Source organism: Gorilla gorilla, chromosome 5 (genome assembly GCF_029281585.2).
Source record: "Gorilla gorilla gorilla isolate KB3781 chromosome 5, NHGRI_mGorGor1-v2.1_pri, whole genome shotgun sequence".
NCBI lineage: Eukaryota > Metazoa > Chordata > Mammalia > Primates > Hominidae > Gorilla > Gorilla gorilla.
The window spans coordinates 114,689,806-114,705,767 of NC_073229.2; the positions used below are offsets into that span (position 1 = coordinate 114,689,806).

General features: G+C 33.9%; 1 protein-coding gene across 4 annotated transcripts in view; it reads right to left on the bottom strand.

Annotated features, from left to right (window-relative positions):
- Positions 1-15,962, bottom strand: part of MAP3K7 (mitogen-activated protein kinase kinase kinase 7) — a 73,271-nt gene that overhangs the window by 12,700 nt on the left and 44,609 nt on the right. For all 4 annotated transcript variants that reach the window (XR_010134323.1, XR_010134322.1, XM_004044416.5 and 1 more), the window contains one exon: positions 9,717-9,781. Coding sequence is in view for 2 of the 4 variants with exons in the window: in XM_004044416.5 (XP_004044464.1) it covers positions 9,717-9,781 (65 nt within the window). In the remaining 2 variants the exon portion in view is untranslated. The remainder of the gene's footprint in view (positions 1-9,716; positions 9,782-15,962) is intronic.

Sequence of the window (15,962 nt, forward strand, 5' to 3'; positions counted from 1 at the left end):
AAGCATTCATGGGACACTAATGAAAACTGATTATGTACTAAGCTATAAAGCAAATCTCAAAGTTAAAAAAAATTTCAGTATCATAATTTAATTACTTTTTATACTGATTTCAAAACCTTTAAAAATCTTTTGTTTTGAAAAACACTTCTAAATAACTCACTGGTCAAAGAAGAAAACAAAAGGGACATTAGAAAGTACTTGAACTGACTTTTAACGTGAATCATGCTAATACTTGGGGATGTGACTATAAGAGCATTTAGAGGAAAATATTTAATTCTAAACATATATATGAAAAAACCAGAAACACTGACAATTTATAAGCTAGAGATCTAACTTAGTTAAAAAAAAGAATTTGCCTCCCAAAATGAAAAATAGTAAAAGATAGTATTTTGAAATCGGAGACAATACTATAAAAATGAACACATTCTTTAAAAAAAAGTTTCAAAAATTCCTGTACATTATAGAAAATACCAAGCACAGAGGAGGGTTTTACAGGTAAGTTCTATCAAACATTCAAGATAAGGATTTTTCCAATCTTAAATTATCCTAAACAAAGAAAGAAGAAACTTTCTGACCCATTCTGTGAAGGCAGTAAAAATCAATATGTAAGGACAGTGTGAGAAAGAAAGTTACAACTGAACCTCACTTCCAAAAAAATAAAATAAAAATAAAAAGACACAAAAGTCAAATTTTCTAAAAATTATATTAGCAAATATAATGTGGCAGTGTAGAAGCAATAAAAACCATTTAAAAAGTTTAGTTTATCCAACTTTGCAAATGACTGCAAAGGTCACTCATCTGACATTAGGAAATTCCATTAATAAAATTAATCACATCAACAGATTAAAGGACAAAACCTCAACAGATGCAGAAAAAGCATTTGACAACATTTAACATCTACTTATAAAAAATACATTTAACAAACTTAAATTCCATGTATGAGAAGAGAATTTCTTTTTCTTTCTTTCTTTCTTTTTTTTTTTTTGAAACAGGGTCTTGTTCTGTTGTCCAGGCTGGTGTGCAATGGCACCAACACAGCTCACTGCAGCCTTGACCTCCTGGGCTCAAGTAATCCTCCCACCTTAGCCTCCTGAGTAGCTGGAACCACATGCTCACGGCACCATGCATGGCTAATTTAAAAAAAAAATTTGTGTAGAGACGGGGTCTCGCCCATGTTGTGCAGGCTGGTCTTGAACTCCTGGGCTCAAGCGATCCTCCTGCCTCAGCCTCCTAACATGCTGGGATTACAGGCGTGAGCCCCTGTGCCCAGTGGGAAGAGGATTTCTTAATCAGATAAAAGGTATTTATGATATCTGGAAACATGATATATGACAGAACGTGGCACTGAGGGTTGGTGGGGAAATGACAGGGAAGGCCACAGGCGAGAAACACACAGGGACCAACCCCCACTGGGATTGCTAATGTTCCGTTCCTTAAGCTGGGTGGTGGGTTCACAAGTGCTCATTTTATTATTTTCATAACTTATACATTATATACATTCTTGTCTCCATATTTATATTTCATATATTAAAGCCTTTCAAAGGACACAGAAACTAAAATGGGTTTCATAAGGACTTTTTAAAAAGCACCCTTTTTTTCTTGATGTGTTACTGAGTACCAAAGAAGAGACTTAAAAAAGAACATGGAGTTATAGAAAATAAAACTTAAAATAAATTCATGAAGAATCTTATATCTAGCTTCAACATATATAAAAACACTCAAATTCAAGACTGCAACAAGTAAAATGAAATGCAATACAAAAGTACCTTTGAGTAGAATCCATCGTATGTGAGTTCTAATTATGCTGTAATGTCTGCTTCAGATCACTTCAACCTCTCTTTATCTGGAGAGGGGTTGGGGCTGGGTTAAGAATGTGATGAGAAGTGTTCCATATAGTGCTAAAATTATATGATTTTAGGTCTTGAAAAGCCACAATGGATTCAGGATAATAAACAGTGAGAGGTACTTTGTTTTCCTCTCATTTCTGTTTTTTTTAAAATAATTTTTAATTTTTGTGGGTACATAGTAGGTACATATTTATGGGGTACATGAGATGTTTTGACACAGGCATGCAATGCATAATAATCACATCATGAAAAATGGGGTACCCATTCTCTCAAGCATTTATCCTTTGTGTTACAAACAATCTAATTATACTTTTAGTGAAAGGTACTTTCCTAACAATTTCAGAGAAAAAAATCATAAATTAACTTTGAAGAAAAACTGATGAAATATGACTTTCATTTTGGGTACCCACTGAAATTGCTACAGAAATTCCAAAAAGCTTTTCTACACCATAACCAATTTTTAACTCCATATAAGATTGCTCATTCTGTTCTTTTCTTCTCCTTGTTAATCCCTCCCCACCCTGTAAGGCCCAGCTCAGGTTTTCTTCTACATTATGTGGTGATTCTTGCCACTTCTCTGGTTGTTTGTGTACAAGGCCAGACCTTGTGTTTGAGGACATGGAGTGCCTAACAGTGTACTGCAGGCAAAATGTTCGTTTACTGATTGTTACTGAATCAGTTCTGAAATTCTCACTCTGGCATTCATGACTCTCCATCAGCAGGTTTACCTTGCCCATCTGGATTTTCTCTCCTCTTAAAATTCCTCATGCCCCTGTTTCCCTTGCAGTTTTTAATCCTGACCTCATATTCACCTAAAGATAATATGGTGTAGTGCACAGGGCATGTATAAAACTGAACCAGATAAAACTGGTGTTTTTGTAGTTGAAAACTCAGCAACTTCACATGTTTCAGTCTAATACTTTGGAGACCTGGGGTTATGTCTCCATTCTGCCACTTGACAGCTGTGTGAACTTGTGTAAGTAACTCAGCCTCTCTGAGACTTAGGTTTCTCATTGATGAAGTGTGAATGAGAAAAAGTAGTAGCAGTAAGAAGTTGGGTGTTGGAGACAAGACAGCCCAGAGTTTGACTGTGCTCTGCCATTTCTAACTAGTACAGCTTTGGGTAACTTATTTAACCTCTAAGACTCAATAGGAAAATAAGGACAGTATTATCTATCTATAAGGTTATAACAATTAAATGAAATGATGTACATGAAATGTCTTCACACGAGATTTTTTTCTTCTTTGAATTTTGGCTGTATAGTCAGTTCCTACTTCAACTTGTGCCTGAAATTATAGTAGTCTCAAAGTTTTACTCCTCTTCAAAAGTATTACAACCTCTTAAGGGCAGAGACCATGCATACTTTTTATATTGTACTTCCCAGGATCTGGGAAATTGCTGAATATATAATAAACACATAATAGATACTCATTGAATAAAATGAGAACACAAGCTATTAGCACTCAGATACAAGATTGGTGCTTAAGCTTATTTACCTTTAGTATATAAGAATAACGACGACATACACCAAAGAAAACCAGTGATGAAATGTTTCACTCTTACTTTTAGGATACTTTTACCCTTGATAAAGCAAGTATAGACATTATGAAATTATTCCTGAGTCTTTTTAACTTTCTTTGACTGAAAGCAAGTACACAAATTTGCCCATAGTTATAACTGCTATTATAAATCAAAAGCATTTTTCCTTCAAAGTGGTGGCAGACCAGGGTTTCAGAGTCAGTGTAATGCTAACGCACATTTTAAAAAGAGAAACACATGTTTGTGACATGTAAGAATCAGTATCAGTTGTGAGAAATCAACAAAATACAGTAGAAGTAATAATTAGGTTTTTAAAATGAGAATGGATTTAGTATATTTAAAAAAGAGGTCACTGAACATCTGCAATATTAAAACAAATAAGTTGGACCTAATAGGAATTTTATAGTACTCCTTAAGCTTAAATCTTTTGCAAAATGATTCTTTGCTACACCTTTCTTTTCACCTTCTACTTTCCAAGAAACTCTTAGTACCTTCTGTGCATGCTTGTTTGTCCCACTTGTAATTTCCAACAGCTATGAAACTAAGAAATATAAGGCTTGCACTTTTAATGCAAGTTTCAAAACTGTCTTTAGACCAGCACAGGTTAGATTTAAATCCATTAACTAATAAATAAATCTTTATATTTTAAGAAATGTGTATCTCAATAAATAAAAATATGCTAATATGTTTGTATAAAAAAACTAAGGAAATATTTAAAAACAAGGCATAACTGTAGTTTTTGAGTATGTGAATAATACAAGGCATAAATAAGAGGAACACATAACGTCAGACAATCAATGAAAAAACTCAAACTAGTTTGTGGCTGAATTTATGTTACTGCTTGTAACCAACTACTGAAGAAGTTTTTACAGTAGTTATTTTTTAAAATCACTGGTAAAATTCTGAGGGTCACAAATGCTCTCAAACTATTAAAACTCATTTAAGTTGCTCCTTCCTCTAAGACATTTACAATTACTTATTCTATCCCCACATTAATTGCAAAGTTTAAGAGATATAGGCAAACTTGACTTACCAAAAGACATGGATATGAAAGTCACAAGGGTATAGAAACGTGACACAGCAATTTAAGGCAGCAAAAGAATACTAAGCCAAATTTAAACCTCAGGGGCAGATTACCATCAGTAGACATGAACCAGAATTGGCCTTTGACCAGAAATTTATCCCTATATTTATAAAAAGGAATTGGAAGTTATTTTACAGACAAAAATAAAGCTCAGCTTTTAATATCTTACCTGAAAGACTGGGAAAATATTTTCATAAGTCAGGAATTTACACCCAGTGTTATTATTTAGACTGACATTTAAAAGCTATTTAATACCCTCAGAAATCTTAGTAGCTAAAATTATACAAGCACAAAACACAGAGATTAAATGATGACTTCTATGATATTCTTGCTAAAGTAACATCTCAATAATATAAATATTTTTTAAATGGGTATAAGTTGGTAATGTGGATTCACATGGGTACTTATTATGGTAGTCACAGATAATTAAATCTATACATGAAGGTTGTACTGAAAATATTCTTTCTAATCTAAAGGTCTGTAGGCTTGATCTAATTTTGGCTTCACTACAGTTTTTCATAAGGAAATTTCAGAATTTTATTATTCTTACATGGTCTTCTACAATAGAAAGGTGTCTGTTCTCCAACAGAGGCCGGGCATAGTGGCTCACGACTGTAATCCTAGCACTTTGGGAGGCTGAGGCGGGCAGATCGCTTGAGGCCAGAAGTTCGAGACCAGCCTGGGCAACATGGTGAAACCCTGTCTCCACTAAAAATAAAACAAAAATTAGCCAGGTGTGGTGGCACATGCCTGTAATCCCAGCTACTCGGGAGGCTGAGGTGGAAGAATCACTTGAACTCAGGAGGCAGAGGTTGCAATGAGTGGAGATCACACTACTGCACTCCAGCCTGGCTGACAGGGGGGACTGTGTCTCGGAAAAAAAAAAAAAGAAGAAACGTGTCTATTCTCCAATAGAAAGGTATACTATGAAGAAGGAATTATTCAAAACTATTACATAAGTTTCTGATTTAGAGTTTACCAGAACATTTGTTTACACAAAAGGAGGTGCAGAATGAAGATGGACAAAAGTAGTATAAGAAATCACATCCCTCAAATAAATAATAACAATGTATATTAATATCACTCAATATGCGATGAGACCTTTAAAGCAAATACTTTCCATGATCCTTGACACAAGGTTTCCTTATGATACAGAAAGAACGCTGGTGGATTTTACTTCTTTCCCTTTCCAAGTGCTATTTTCTTTTTGTTTCTCACTATCATGAGAGCAAGGAAGTGGTATCAAGAGCCCGGTGAGGCACACTGTGGAGAGGCTGGCATACAACATGGATTAGTATCTACTGTGTGCCCTGGTACTTTCACATCTGTTAAGAACTCTGGGAGGTGGGTGTTATGGTCCCTATTTGCAGATAAGGGTGCAGAAGCTCAGGGAAATTAAGGAACTTGCCCAAAGTCACATATTTGACTAGTAAAAGTAGATTATAAAGTCCATATGGAAATGTAATATGCCCACTTCTCTAAATAATCATAACTGTATCATCTTGCAGTCGTAATTTTCACTGACTGCAGCCTCCTCTAAGAGAATTCTTGAATATAGATCTATACTGAATACAATTCCAGAAGCGGTATTCAGGCATTTATAAGAATGTATATTGTTTTAGTGAAACACAGAATGGCTCACCCAGGTGTATAAAACATAAATTTGTGCAGTCATTGGTAGAAATTTATTATCAAGATAGGTTAACCTTGTTCAATGATATGATACAGCTACAATTCATCATCACTTAACAACTGTTTAAATAATTAATGACAATGCAGACTATTAGAAGCCAAAATACCTAAATGTAAGAGATCTAGGGCTATAACAGCATGCATCACATCTAGTTTCACATGCAAGTTAGAATGATTAAAGTATAGAGTTTGTGTGCTTTGCAATCAGGTCTGGATTCAAAACCTGGTTATAGGAATTACTGGCAGTATAAGGAAGTAAGAGACTTAGGTCAGTTTCTCTCATCCTCACTTTACCTGGCTGCAAATTAGGTGAAAAAGTACCAACTTCACAGGACTAAGATCCTGATAACAGGATTAACATTCTGATAATGTATACTAAGAGCCTATCTGGCACAAAGTCAGTGCACAACAAATGGAAGCTGTTATTACTTTAGTTTTCTAATTGATTTGGGCATAAGTCTGATCTCTCCAAATGAGGTCCTTGTGGAATAGGCTTTATTGTTATTGTCAAAGCCCTCTAGCCAAAGACTGCCAGGAACACACCAATAGTGGAAAGAGTTGGGTTTAATATTTATTGCAGTGAAGGAGAATGCTTACCATGGGGCAGCATGGGGTGTCTCAGTAAGAGGGTTTTAGAAAAAGAATGTATTATAGGATTTAGGCTTTGGTTGAGTGATTTTGGGGAAACTCTAAGGAAGGAGGGGTTCGTTCCAGATTGGCCGCTGTCAGAAAGCAAGGGCAATTCCACAGGGAGGGCAGTCCAGAGTGAGGACCAAGCTGTAATTGGTAAAGAAGCAGCAGTCACTCTTAATAGCTGGGAGAGGACAATGTTAGGTATTTTGTGGGTGGCACAGTGACCTTGTTTTTGTCTGTGCTTAGAAAACATTCCGAAGTAGTCTTGTTTTGTCTCCTTTAATCACGGACTCAGCATTATCTTGTCTGATGTTGGTGTTCTGAGAGATTACGTTCAATAAGACAGTAACATGCTCTAGCTGTGACAGCCAGCCGTTGAGAATAAGGCTAGCTACTAACAACAGTGAGGCCACAGTGTCAAACCAGTTCCTGGATGTCAGGGACTGCTTTTTTCTTTCTCAGTATCTTTTCAAAGCTTCTAGGAAGTCACATCTATTGAGTGTTTAAAAAGCTTCCTGAATTAATGAAAAAACCATGTTTGAAAGTGAGTTGTATGTTGTAAGAATGCAATCTTTTACACCTATACTTATATCATTACTTTTAATTAAGAAGCTTGCTTCGTTTACTATTCCTCTCAAATGGATGGCAGCAGAAAAACAACCAATTTAATTTTAGTTTACAGATGGAAATTCTAAGTGGTTTTACTAAGATTATGTTTTGAGTCAAGAGCCACAGTACAATAAGTTTACTTTCCTCTGCAAGATGGAATCACGCTTAGCCAGACTTCAAAAAGGATGGCATCTTCCAATTTTGAAAACACATATTGTGAATACTTTTCTTCCTCAAATGAATATCATCTTTGTGAGTAATTTAAAAGATTTAATGGTCACTTATCATACATTTTTTGGGAGAAATGTTTTCATAGTACATTAGGATTAGTATTTGCCACTCTCATGCCAAGCTGAACATTAGGCATTTTAAGGCTATAACACAAATAATTTTGAAAGAGTGGATCAGTTTTAAAATGTGGCTACACAATGGTCATACATCACCTGTTTCAGAACAGGTTTTACTGCCATATCAAACTCTCCCTCACCCCAAATCTTTCAGAGTGGTCTATGACAATTCCACAAATGACTGTCCCACACCCATAGTTGGCCTCAGTTCCAGTGTTTTACTACCTGAAGGTATTGTGAATTAAAAGGGTAACAACCAAAATCTCAAATAATGTGGAACTTGTGAAGAAATAAGTAAGACTTGGTGTGGGAAGATCAGTCCTGAATTATGGCAACACTTTTATCCTAGAGTCTACAGAAAAGCTTTCAAACTAGTAGCTGCTCCTGACATGTCTTAGGACAAGCTTCTCATTCCTAGTCAAACACTTGGCTAGAAGTTCTCATAACTGGAATATCAGTGGCAATAGTAAACAGAGTTTAAAAGGCTGAGCTCATCAAACCTCCAAAGAATCAAAGCAAATAGCAGATGTCAAACTATCTGTTACTAAATGGGCTGATTAAAACTTTTAAGTATCTGAGGGGGAGAAAATGGGAAACTTCAGCCAAAAGTTCTGGGGTCTTACAAAAACAGATACACTGAAAAAAACTATCACTAAATAATGAAATCAAGATTTAGAGTCACTAGTATCACAAAACATAATAAATTAATGTGTCTATATAGATTTTATTTATATATGTGTTTATAAGCATTTTGTGAAATAAACATATTTCCAGATATAAATGAAGATCAAGGATATTCACCACTTAAATATTTGAAGTGGTTTTTGGTAAGTTGGTTAAGTTGATGGGTATAAAAGACTTTTTTATTAATGACTACAAAGGATCTCCCAAATTTTAAGTATATTATAAAAATGATATAATAAAAAAAAACCTTTTTAGGATGACAAATACTAATACATATTATCATAAATTACAACAGATTGTTAATAATATATAAATGCTAAAATTTTACAAAAATATGGGTCACGATGTAATAATTTCATTACTTAATACTTAATAATTTAATACTTAATACTTCTTAATATGTAATAATTTTATTACTTTATTAATTTCATTACTTTTATGCTGCTCTCATAAAACTTATTCTTGTACAGCTGAAAACAAACACCTTATAATTAATCTTCATTCATTTTACAGAATATAGTATATAATAAATTATATATGTCAAGTGTATTAATCTGAGTAACACAGAAAAAACAATGACTGAGCTACTTTTATATACCTGGTGGGTTAAAACTCTGCACTAATAAGTAATGGCTTAAATTATAACACTGTCTGCATCATCTGCAAAGCAGCAGTGATAAAGAGACAAGGAGAGTTTAGAGGAGGATCCAGAAATATAAACAATGAAATCTTAACCACTGGAATAGAAGGCTTTCGAGAGTTTACACATTTGCTTAGTAAATGTTATCTTAAGGATATTTGAAAAAAATATTAATCCAGTGGATATGCCAAGTTAAAAGATGTTAGAGTTCTCCATGTAATGCCCTACGTGGCCCTAGAGGAGTAGCAACTTATTGGGGAAATGTTTACTACCCTTATTAGTAAAAAGGAGACATACTAATGATTGACTTTAAAGGACACTTTAATGATAAATTGTTAAATTATAAAATTGAATACTTATTAAAACATACATAAAACCATATAACATATATACAGTGCTAATGAAAAATTTACTTTTCCATGGAGTTTAATAAACCTACTTTAATAAATTATCTTTCAAGTTAAATTAACAATGGCACCTATGTTTTTTTCCCCCCTAAGTATTTAAGTTCAGGTGCAATGAATTTCTCTATTGCAATTTTAGGTCAACTCATAAAACTAATTTTGCAGAGTAGAATACAGTTAATTCTTGATTTCTGCCTAGTATTCTTCAAAGATAGAAAATTTGAATGTTGTCTTACCTGACCAGGTTCTGTTCCAGTTACAGTCAAGTCTTGGATGGATCTACGTCTTGGCTGTCCGTTGCCTTTAAAAAGAAGAAAAAAAGTAAAATACTAAAATCTAGTCAAACAGACAAAAAGCGTGTAATTGCTACAGCAGAAAGTTGGAATTTGTTGCTCCTTGGATCTACACAAAATGTTTGTGGGGAAAAAAAAGTGAGTTTATTGCTAAGAAAAAAAAAAGAAGAGAAAGATGTAAAGAAAGGAAGAGAAACAGCTGCAGTGTTTTAACTCAAAAGTTGCTGGCCTACAACAGAGTATGTCCTAATACAATAACCACTTCTACCACATGAATAGCTGCTGAACTCTCTTCCACCATCTTCTGTCATGTGTTTAAATAGATGAATGCTTGGGGGCTGGGGCTGATGACGGCATCTATTTCAAGGGCCTTACGTTACAGTTTTTACAGCAAGACAGCTAGCAGGTTGTAAGACACAACTGACTTTAACTGGCAGCAATACCTTGTTCATTTCAGGGCCTAGAAGATGCTTAGGCTTAAATTTGTTATATTGAGTCACGCTTACTTAATCCCCATTAGTCTCTGTCAGAATCTAGTAATTTATTATTTGTGAACAACAACTCTTAGTTTCCTACTGGATGTTAATAACTGTCACTCTGTTCTCAAATATACAGCTTGTTGAAATGGGCTATTGTGTTAATTCTGCTTTAGAAACTTCTATGTTTATAATTAATTTAATTAAAAATCAATTTATGAGAGAATTCTACACATATAAGTCCTCAGCAAAACAATGAATTGAGCAATAGCTTCACTCAGCACTTTTATTTGGGAATAAGGCTGTTTATGCAGTATCTTCTAACGTGAGAGATCAGCTGTCTAAAAGGAAACACCAAAATACTGAGGAACAGCTGATACAATACTCAAAATTCTTTTGACTCTGAAATCTGTATTACGTAATTTCTCAACTAGTGGGCAACACTTAGAACATGTACTCACTCTAATTGTAGTTCCCCGATTAGTAGACAGAATTCATTCTTAAAATTTTAGACTTCCAGAATCTTTCGTAGAGACATCCTTTTAAAACCAATCAGCAATATAATTTAGCACCTTAACCCACATGACCCCATTATTATGCTGCAGATAAACTAAAAGGACCTTACAATGGAATAAGAATGTTTAATAGAATAATATGCATAGTGAATATAAAAACTCAAATTTGTAACTCCTCTTGCAAATGTAAGACATCATCAGTTTTTTCCATTTTAAGCTATGTTTTATAATTCTTTGCATAATCTGAATTCACATTTACTTCAAATTTCATTTTATTCCAAAAATTTCAACTTTTCATTACAAACTAAAACAACAAAACTGTGCATTTATTGAATTAGACCCACTAGATTACTTTTATGAATACTTTCAACTACCCCTGTTTCCCGAGGACAAAAAGGATCCCCGCAACCATGACTAATAAGCAATTTTAGGCACATTTCATTCAACACATTCATTCTAAAATTAGCGGTGATGAGACAGGCTTGTAAAAGTGTCTGGAATTCTCTTTTCAGATTAGCAACACAGCAACATTTGTGAATCTCAGGAACCACCCAACACATGTGTCTATAAACCATTACATCACCATTGCAATAACAACAAAAACTGAACTTAAATTTAGGTGGAAGGATAGGAGAAAAGGGAAGTAAAAACTTTTAAGGAAGTAAGGTAAAGAAGAGCTGACAGTTAACAAATGCCATAAAATGAGAAATCTTTAAGCTACTGCATGAATCAAAGCAAGCAGTATTAGGCAATGCATTTTAATTAGCACAACCATGGCAGAAACCATCTGGCAGATAGTTCAGACAAAGCAAAACAGGATTGCAATCAACAAATACTTGTTGCTCCAATATTAAATTTTAAGTCATAATTTAGAAATATGAATGTAAGAAAAATCAACCTCCTATTACTTCAAACGAAAATTACTGGGTGTGTTCTCAGTAAATTTGAATTGATTCTGAAGTTTTTTGCAACTGAATACTAATTTAGACATTCACTCATTTTACCTTTTTTGGTCCTTTGATATGTACATACCTATATTATACATGGTAGTGTAAATGGAAAAAGTAGTAGAAATGAGGACAGCATGATGTAAACAGATGCCTGATCAAGGAATCTGAAACCTGCATATGCTATCCTGAGTATTTCATTCTGTAATGAATTCTGGAATGTTCATGTCTTATAATAGAGAACAAATTCCACTTTTTAGAATGACTTCTAAGAATACATCACATTGCCAGTGCATACTAAATCTGCACTCCTGCCCCCCGCAAATAGAAAGCAACTTAGGGGTCAGTTCCATTCTTTTTACAGTAATGTCATTAAGACAGAGCCCCTCTTCAAAAAAGCTGCTCTTTTAAGTACAACTGATTTCCTGAGCTGGTATTTAAAAGTTATCCCGGGTTTCTTCCAGAGACTGCTGGCTTAGGTCCCAGACAGCCACTCCTGTAATTTTTCTTATCAGTTAAGCTCATAGTTTTCCTTGACTTACACTACTCTTATTTTCTACTTTAAAACTTCCTGAAGACTGTCTTCATGTAAGAATCAACACTACATTTTCCTGGAGACTTCTCTTAACCTAAATGTTAGAAATTTTGAGATTCACAAGTTTTGAATATTACAAATTACGGGACACCATTCTCTTCATGTGTAAAATACCCAAGATTTAAAAAAAGGCATAGCATGATACACTAGCATTACATTACTGCTTCATGGTAAACTGAACATGTAATTTTAAAATATATGTTCTAATTTAGGCTGCCAAAGTTTCGTATTTCTTTACTAATTTTAACAAATTCTGGCTCTTTCACTGGAAAGGTCCGTCAGGTGGTTTATTTGCTTTCCAATAAACCAGCTTTATTAGGTTAGAGTTGAATTTTTTAGATTATAAAAAGTGATCTTGGTAGACTATACAATATGGCAGAAAGGCCACCTAAATATTCATTATAAAGTTAGATTAACTTCCCTATTTAATATGCCACAAATAGAGAATTTTATTGAAAGTGAGGTGGCTATACACAGAAACTAGTACAGTACATCTTAGTATAGCACCCCTTAGCCCTAGGATCCCTATCAAAGGCTTACATCTGCTAATGACACTATCTGTGCTAGGTAAGAACTTGCCAGATCTAGAAAAACTCAATTCTTTCTCTCTTTGCCTCTTCATATTGGTGCTGCAGTAGTCTGGAGGAAATATTTAATAACTTACATGCTTCCAGTTAAAGAAAGGTTTACAAATATTAGTTATCGACCGGCTCTTGAACCAAATATACTATTAAAAAAGTGATATTTTCATCCTGGTGGAGAAAGCAAAATAGTGCTCAGGTGTCCTTGAAAAGTATCTCTGCTTCCAGTTGTTTAAGCATTCTATAAAGCCCTCCCCACCTAGATAATTTATTTGCCAATACCCGACATTTGAAACTTCTGAAGGAGGGCAACAAGATACAAGTATTAGAAGCCTAACTACCCATCTATTTTTCGGTTAAAATGTTTGGGCCTCTCTACATTCTACTTACTCCAATTTACTACTTATCATACTGTTAGTAAAAAACCAATATACAATAGAGCTAAATGTCCTTGACTGAAATTAAAAGCGAATACGTGTTTTTTATTCAGTTAAGAGATCTAAATGCGGCTGAAATCATAAGGACACCTCAGGTTTCTTTTTAGCTTTAAGAATGATATAACAAACAATAAATATCAATTAAGTTCAGGCTCTTCAGGAAACTAGGCAAAAATCTTATCTATTTCAGTAAGATCTGACTCAAAAACATTTGTATATTCAATCTTCTTTTGCATATCCTTAAGAACAGTATGTAAGACAGAAAATCCTCTTTGGTCAAGGCATTTTATTGCTCTCGAATGTTATGCCATATTATTTTAGGCTTAGAAATAACAAAAGGTACACTAAAGCAACACTGTTCAAGGTTCTCAAATTGAAGCACTTCAAGGCAATGTTCATCTATAGAATGGATGGTTTTCAAGTACTTGAAATCAAGCATTATAATCTAATCTGAACTAAGAAATAAATTTAGAATTATCTATGATGATATAATAGCATTAAAAATGTCTGTAATTTAGAAAATTTTACTTTTGCATATCACATTTGGGAAACTCATTTCACTTTATAAAAGCAATCAAGCCGGTATGAACCATGTACAACAAATTTTATATCAGAGTAGAAGTGCAGAAGACTAATGTTTAAATCTTTTATAGGTGGTAAGTATATATGTATATGACAGTATTTTTTTCCAGTAGATTTTAGAATGCATTATAATTACAGTTTATTTCCTTAAATGCTATTAACTACTCACACAAAGGCTCCAGAGCAGAACAACCCATCTTCCATTACTGATGCTACAAGCATGAAAAATAATTCGCTTTCTTAACTACTTATTCTCTTACTCTACATGTTAAACTGAAAAAGGTTGTTCCTCTTTTTTTGTAATATTTAGGCATTCTACCTGTTCCTCTTTGACATTTGGATTTTTAAAAGAAATTAAAATTTAGGTATTCTTCTAACATCAGATGAACTGCATTAGAATGTCTTACATAGTTTCACAATCACAATAATCTATTTCATTTGTGTACTTGAGATGAAGGTGGGTGAAAAATAGATTCTTGGAAGCTTAGATAGTGACAAAAAGAAAATATGGGAAAAAGTAAAGAAAATCCATGCAAAACAAAGATCTGTGTTCTTACTGCCCTTATTAAAGTCCTAGAACAAAAAAAAAATCTAGAAAAACTTCAAAGAATCCAATAATCTGCTACCTATTCCCTTTTCTTCAAATATAAGTGTAACAAATTAGATGTACTGGCTGAAAGGAGAAAGGATATGGTTTTTAAAACTCAAGTTTTAATTAAAAACATTTAAGAAAATCTATTTCTTTTCTCAAAGTCCCTTCCAACTTATCAGCAAGCAAACGCATTAGAAAACTGTAGTTCATATGGTCTAAACACTGGGCAAGAAACTTCCACATTTACATTTACTTTGCTTAGGTAGCACACTGCTACTTGGCAGGACCTTCTCTACAAAGGAAGAGTCAGCAAAATGTCACACACTCTACTGGTAATTTGCTCTTAGCTGCGTGTCTTCCTTGGTAAAAAGGAGCCAGGCTAATCTATAAAGCTCACTCTTTTAAGGGCAGATGGACAGTGGAAAGAAGGAAGGGTTACCGTATACAAGTTTGTCAGTTCTTCAGAGCCAGTAATATGGTAGAAGAGGTATAAAAAATTGTACAGTCTGACCCACAGGGAGTCCTAAGGTATTAAAGGTTAATTTCTGTATGATCTGAGAGACTACTAAATTGATAAATACTGCTGTTTTGCTAAGTTGCTTTTTCTTCCACATTTGACTTATGGCATAGTATACACATTTTGAAGAGCAAGCAAAAAACAAGATTACAAGATTAGGGTCTTTGCATTTCTTTACCTATGACTAGGTTAGACATTTTAGTGACTATAAAGATATACATACAAAACCTTTTTGTGATGCTTGAAGGATTGCTCTTATTAAGAGAGGTAGTTCATTCCAAGAAGTACATTAGACTCAGTATATTGCACTTGGCCAAAGGGAAGTATTAATGAAACTCTTATCCATATAAATAAGATTTTTAAAAAGCTATATTTAAAAAGAATCCCTGCAATTGGGTTTTAATGCTAATTAAACAGTTTGAATATATCAAGAAGTATTTGCTAATACCATAAAGCTTGTGGGAAATCCACTTAGAACAAAACAATTTCTAGAAAGTATTAAGAAATTTTGGAAATTAAGTATCACCCTTCTTTACAATTAAAATGTCATGTAGGAAATTTGAGATATTCCCAAAGGGTGGGCAGTATTTTTATATTTAATTTAAAAACATTACCTATGAGCACATTCATGATTGGCTTTTATGTCCACTAGTGTCAATTCTACAGCTTGTATTCTTCTATTAAAGGAAGTGCACCCGAGTAAGTTAATGTTTGATATCTGAGGGGGGAAAAGCCTAAAAAGAATATTTAATAAAAGGTATTACTGAATAATATTTTCATATGAATAGCACTGCTGCTCTGGCAAGTAAGAGAATTAAGGTTACCTGATTCCATAAAGGCCCAATGTCATAAAAGAGGATCTCCCTGGCTGAAGAGCTCTCCTTAATGTGAACACTAAGAGAAAGCAAGAAGAAATTACTCTAGCTTCTCTGACTTAAGCAAAAGAA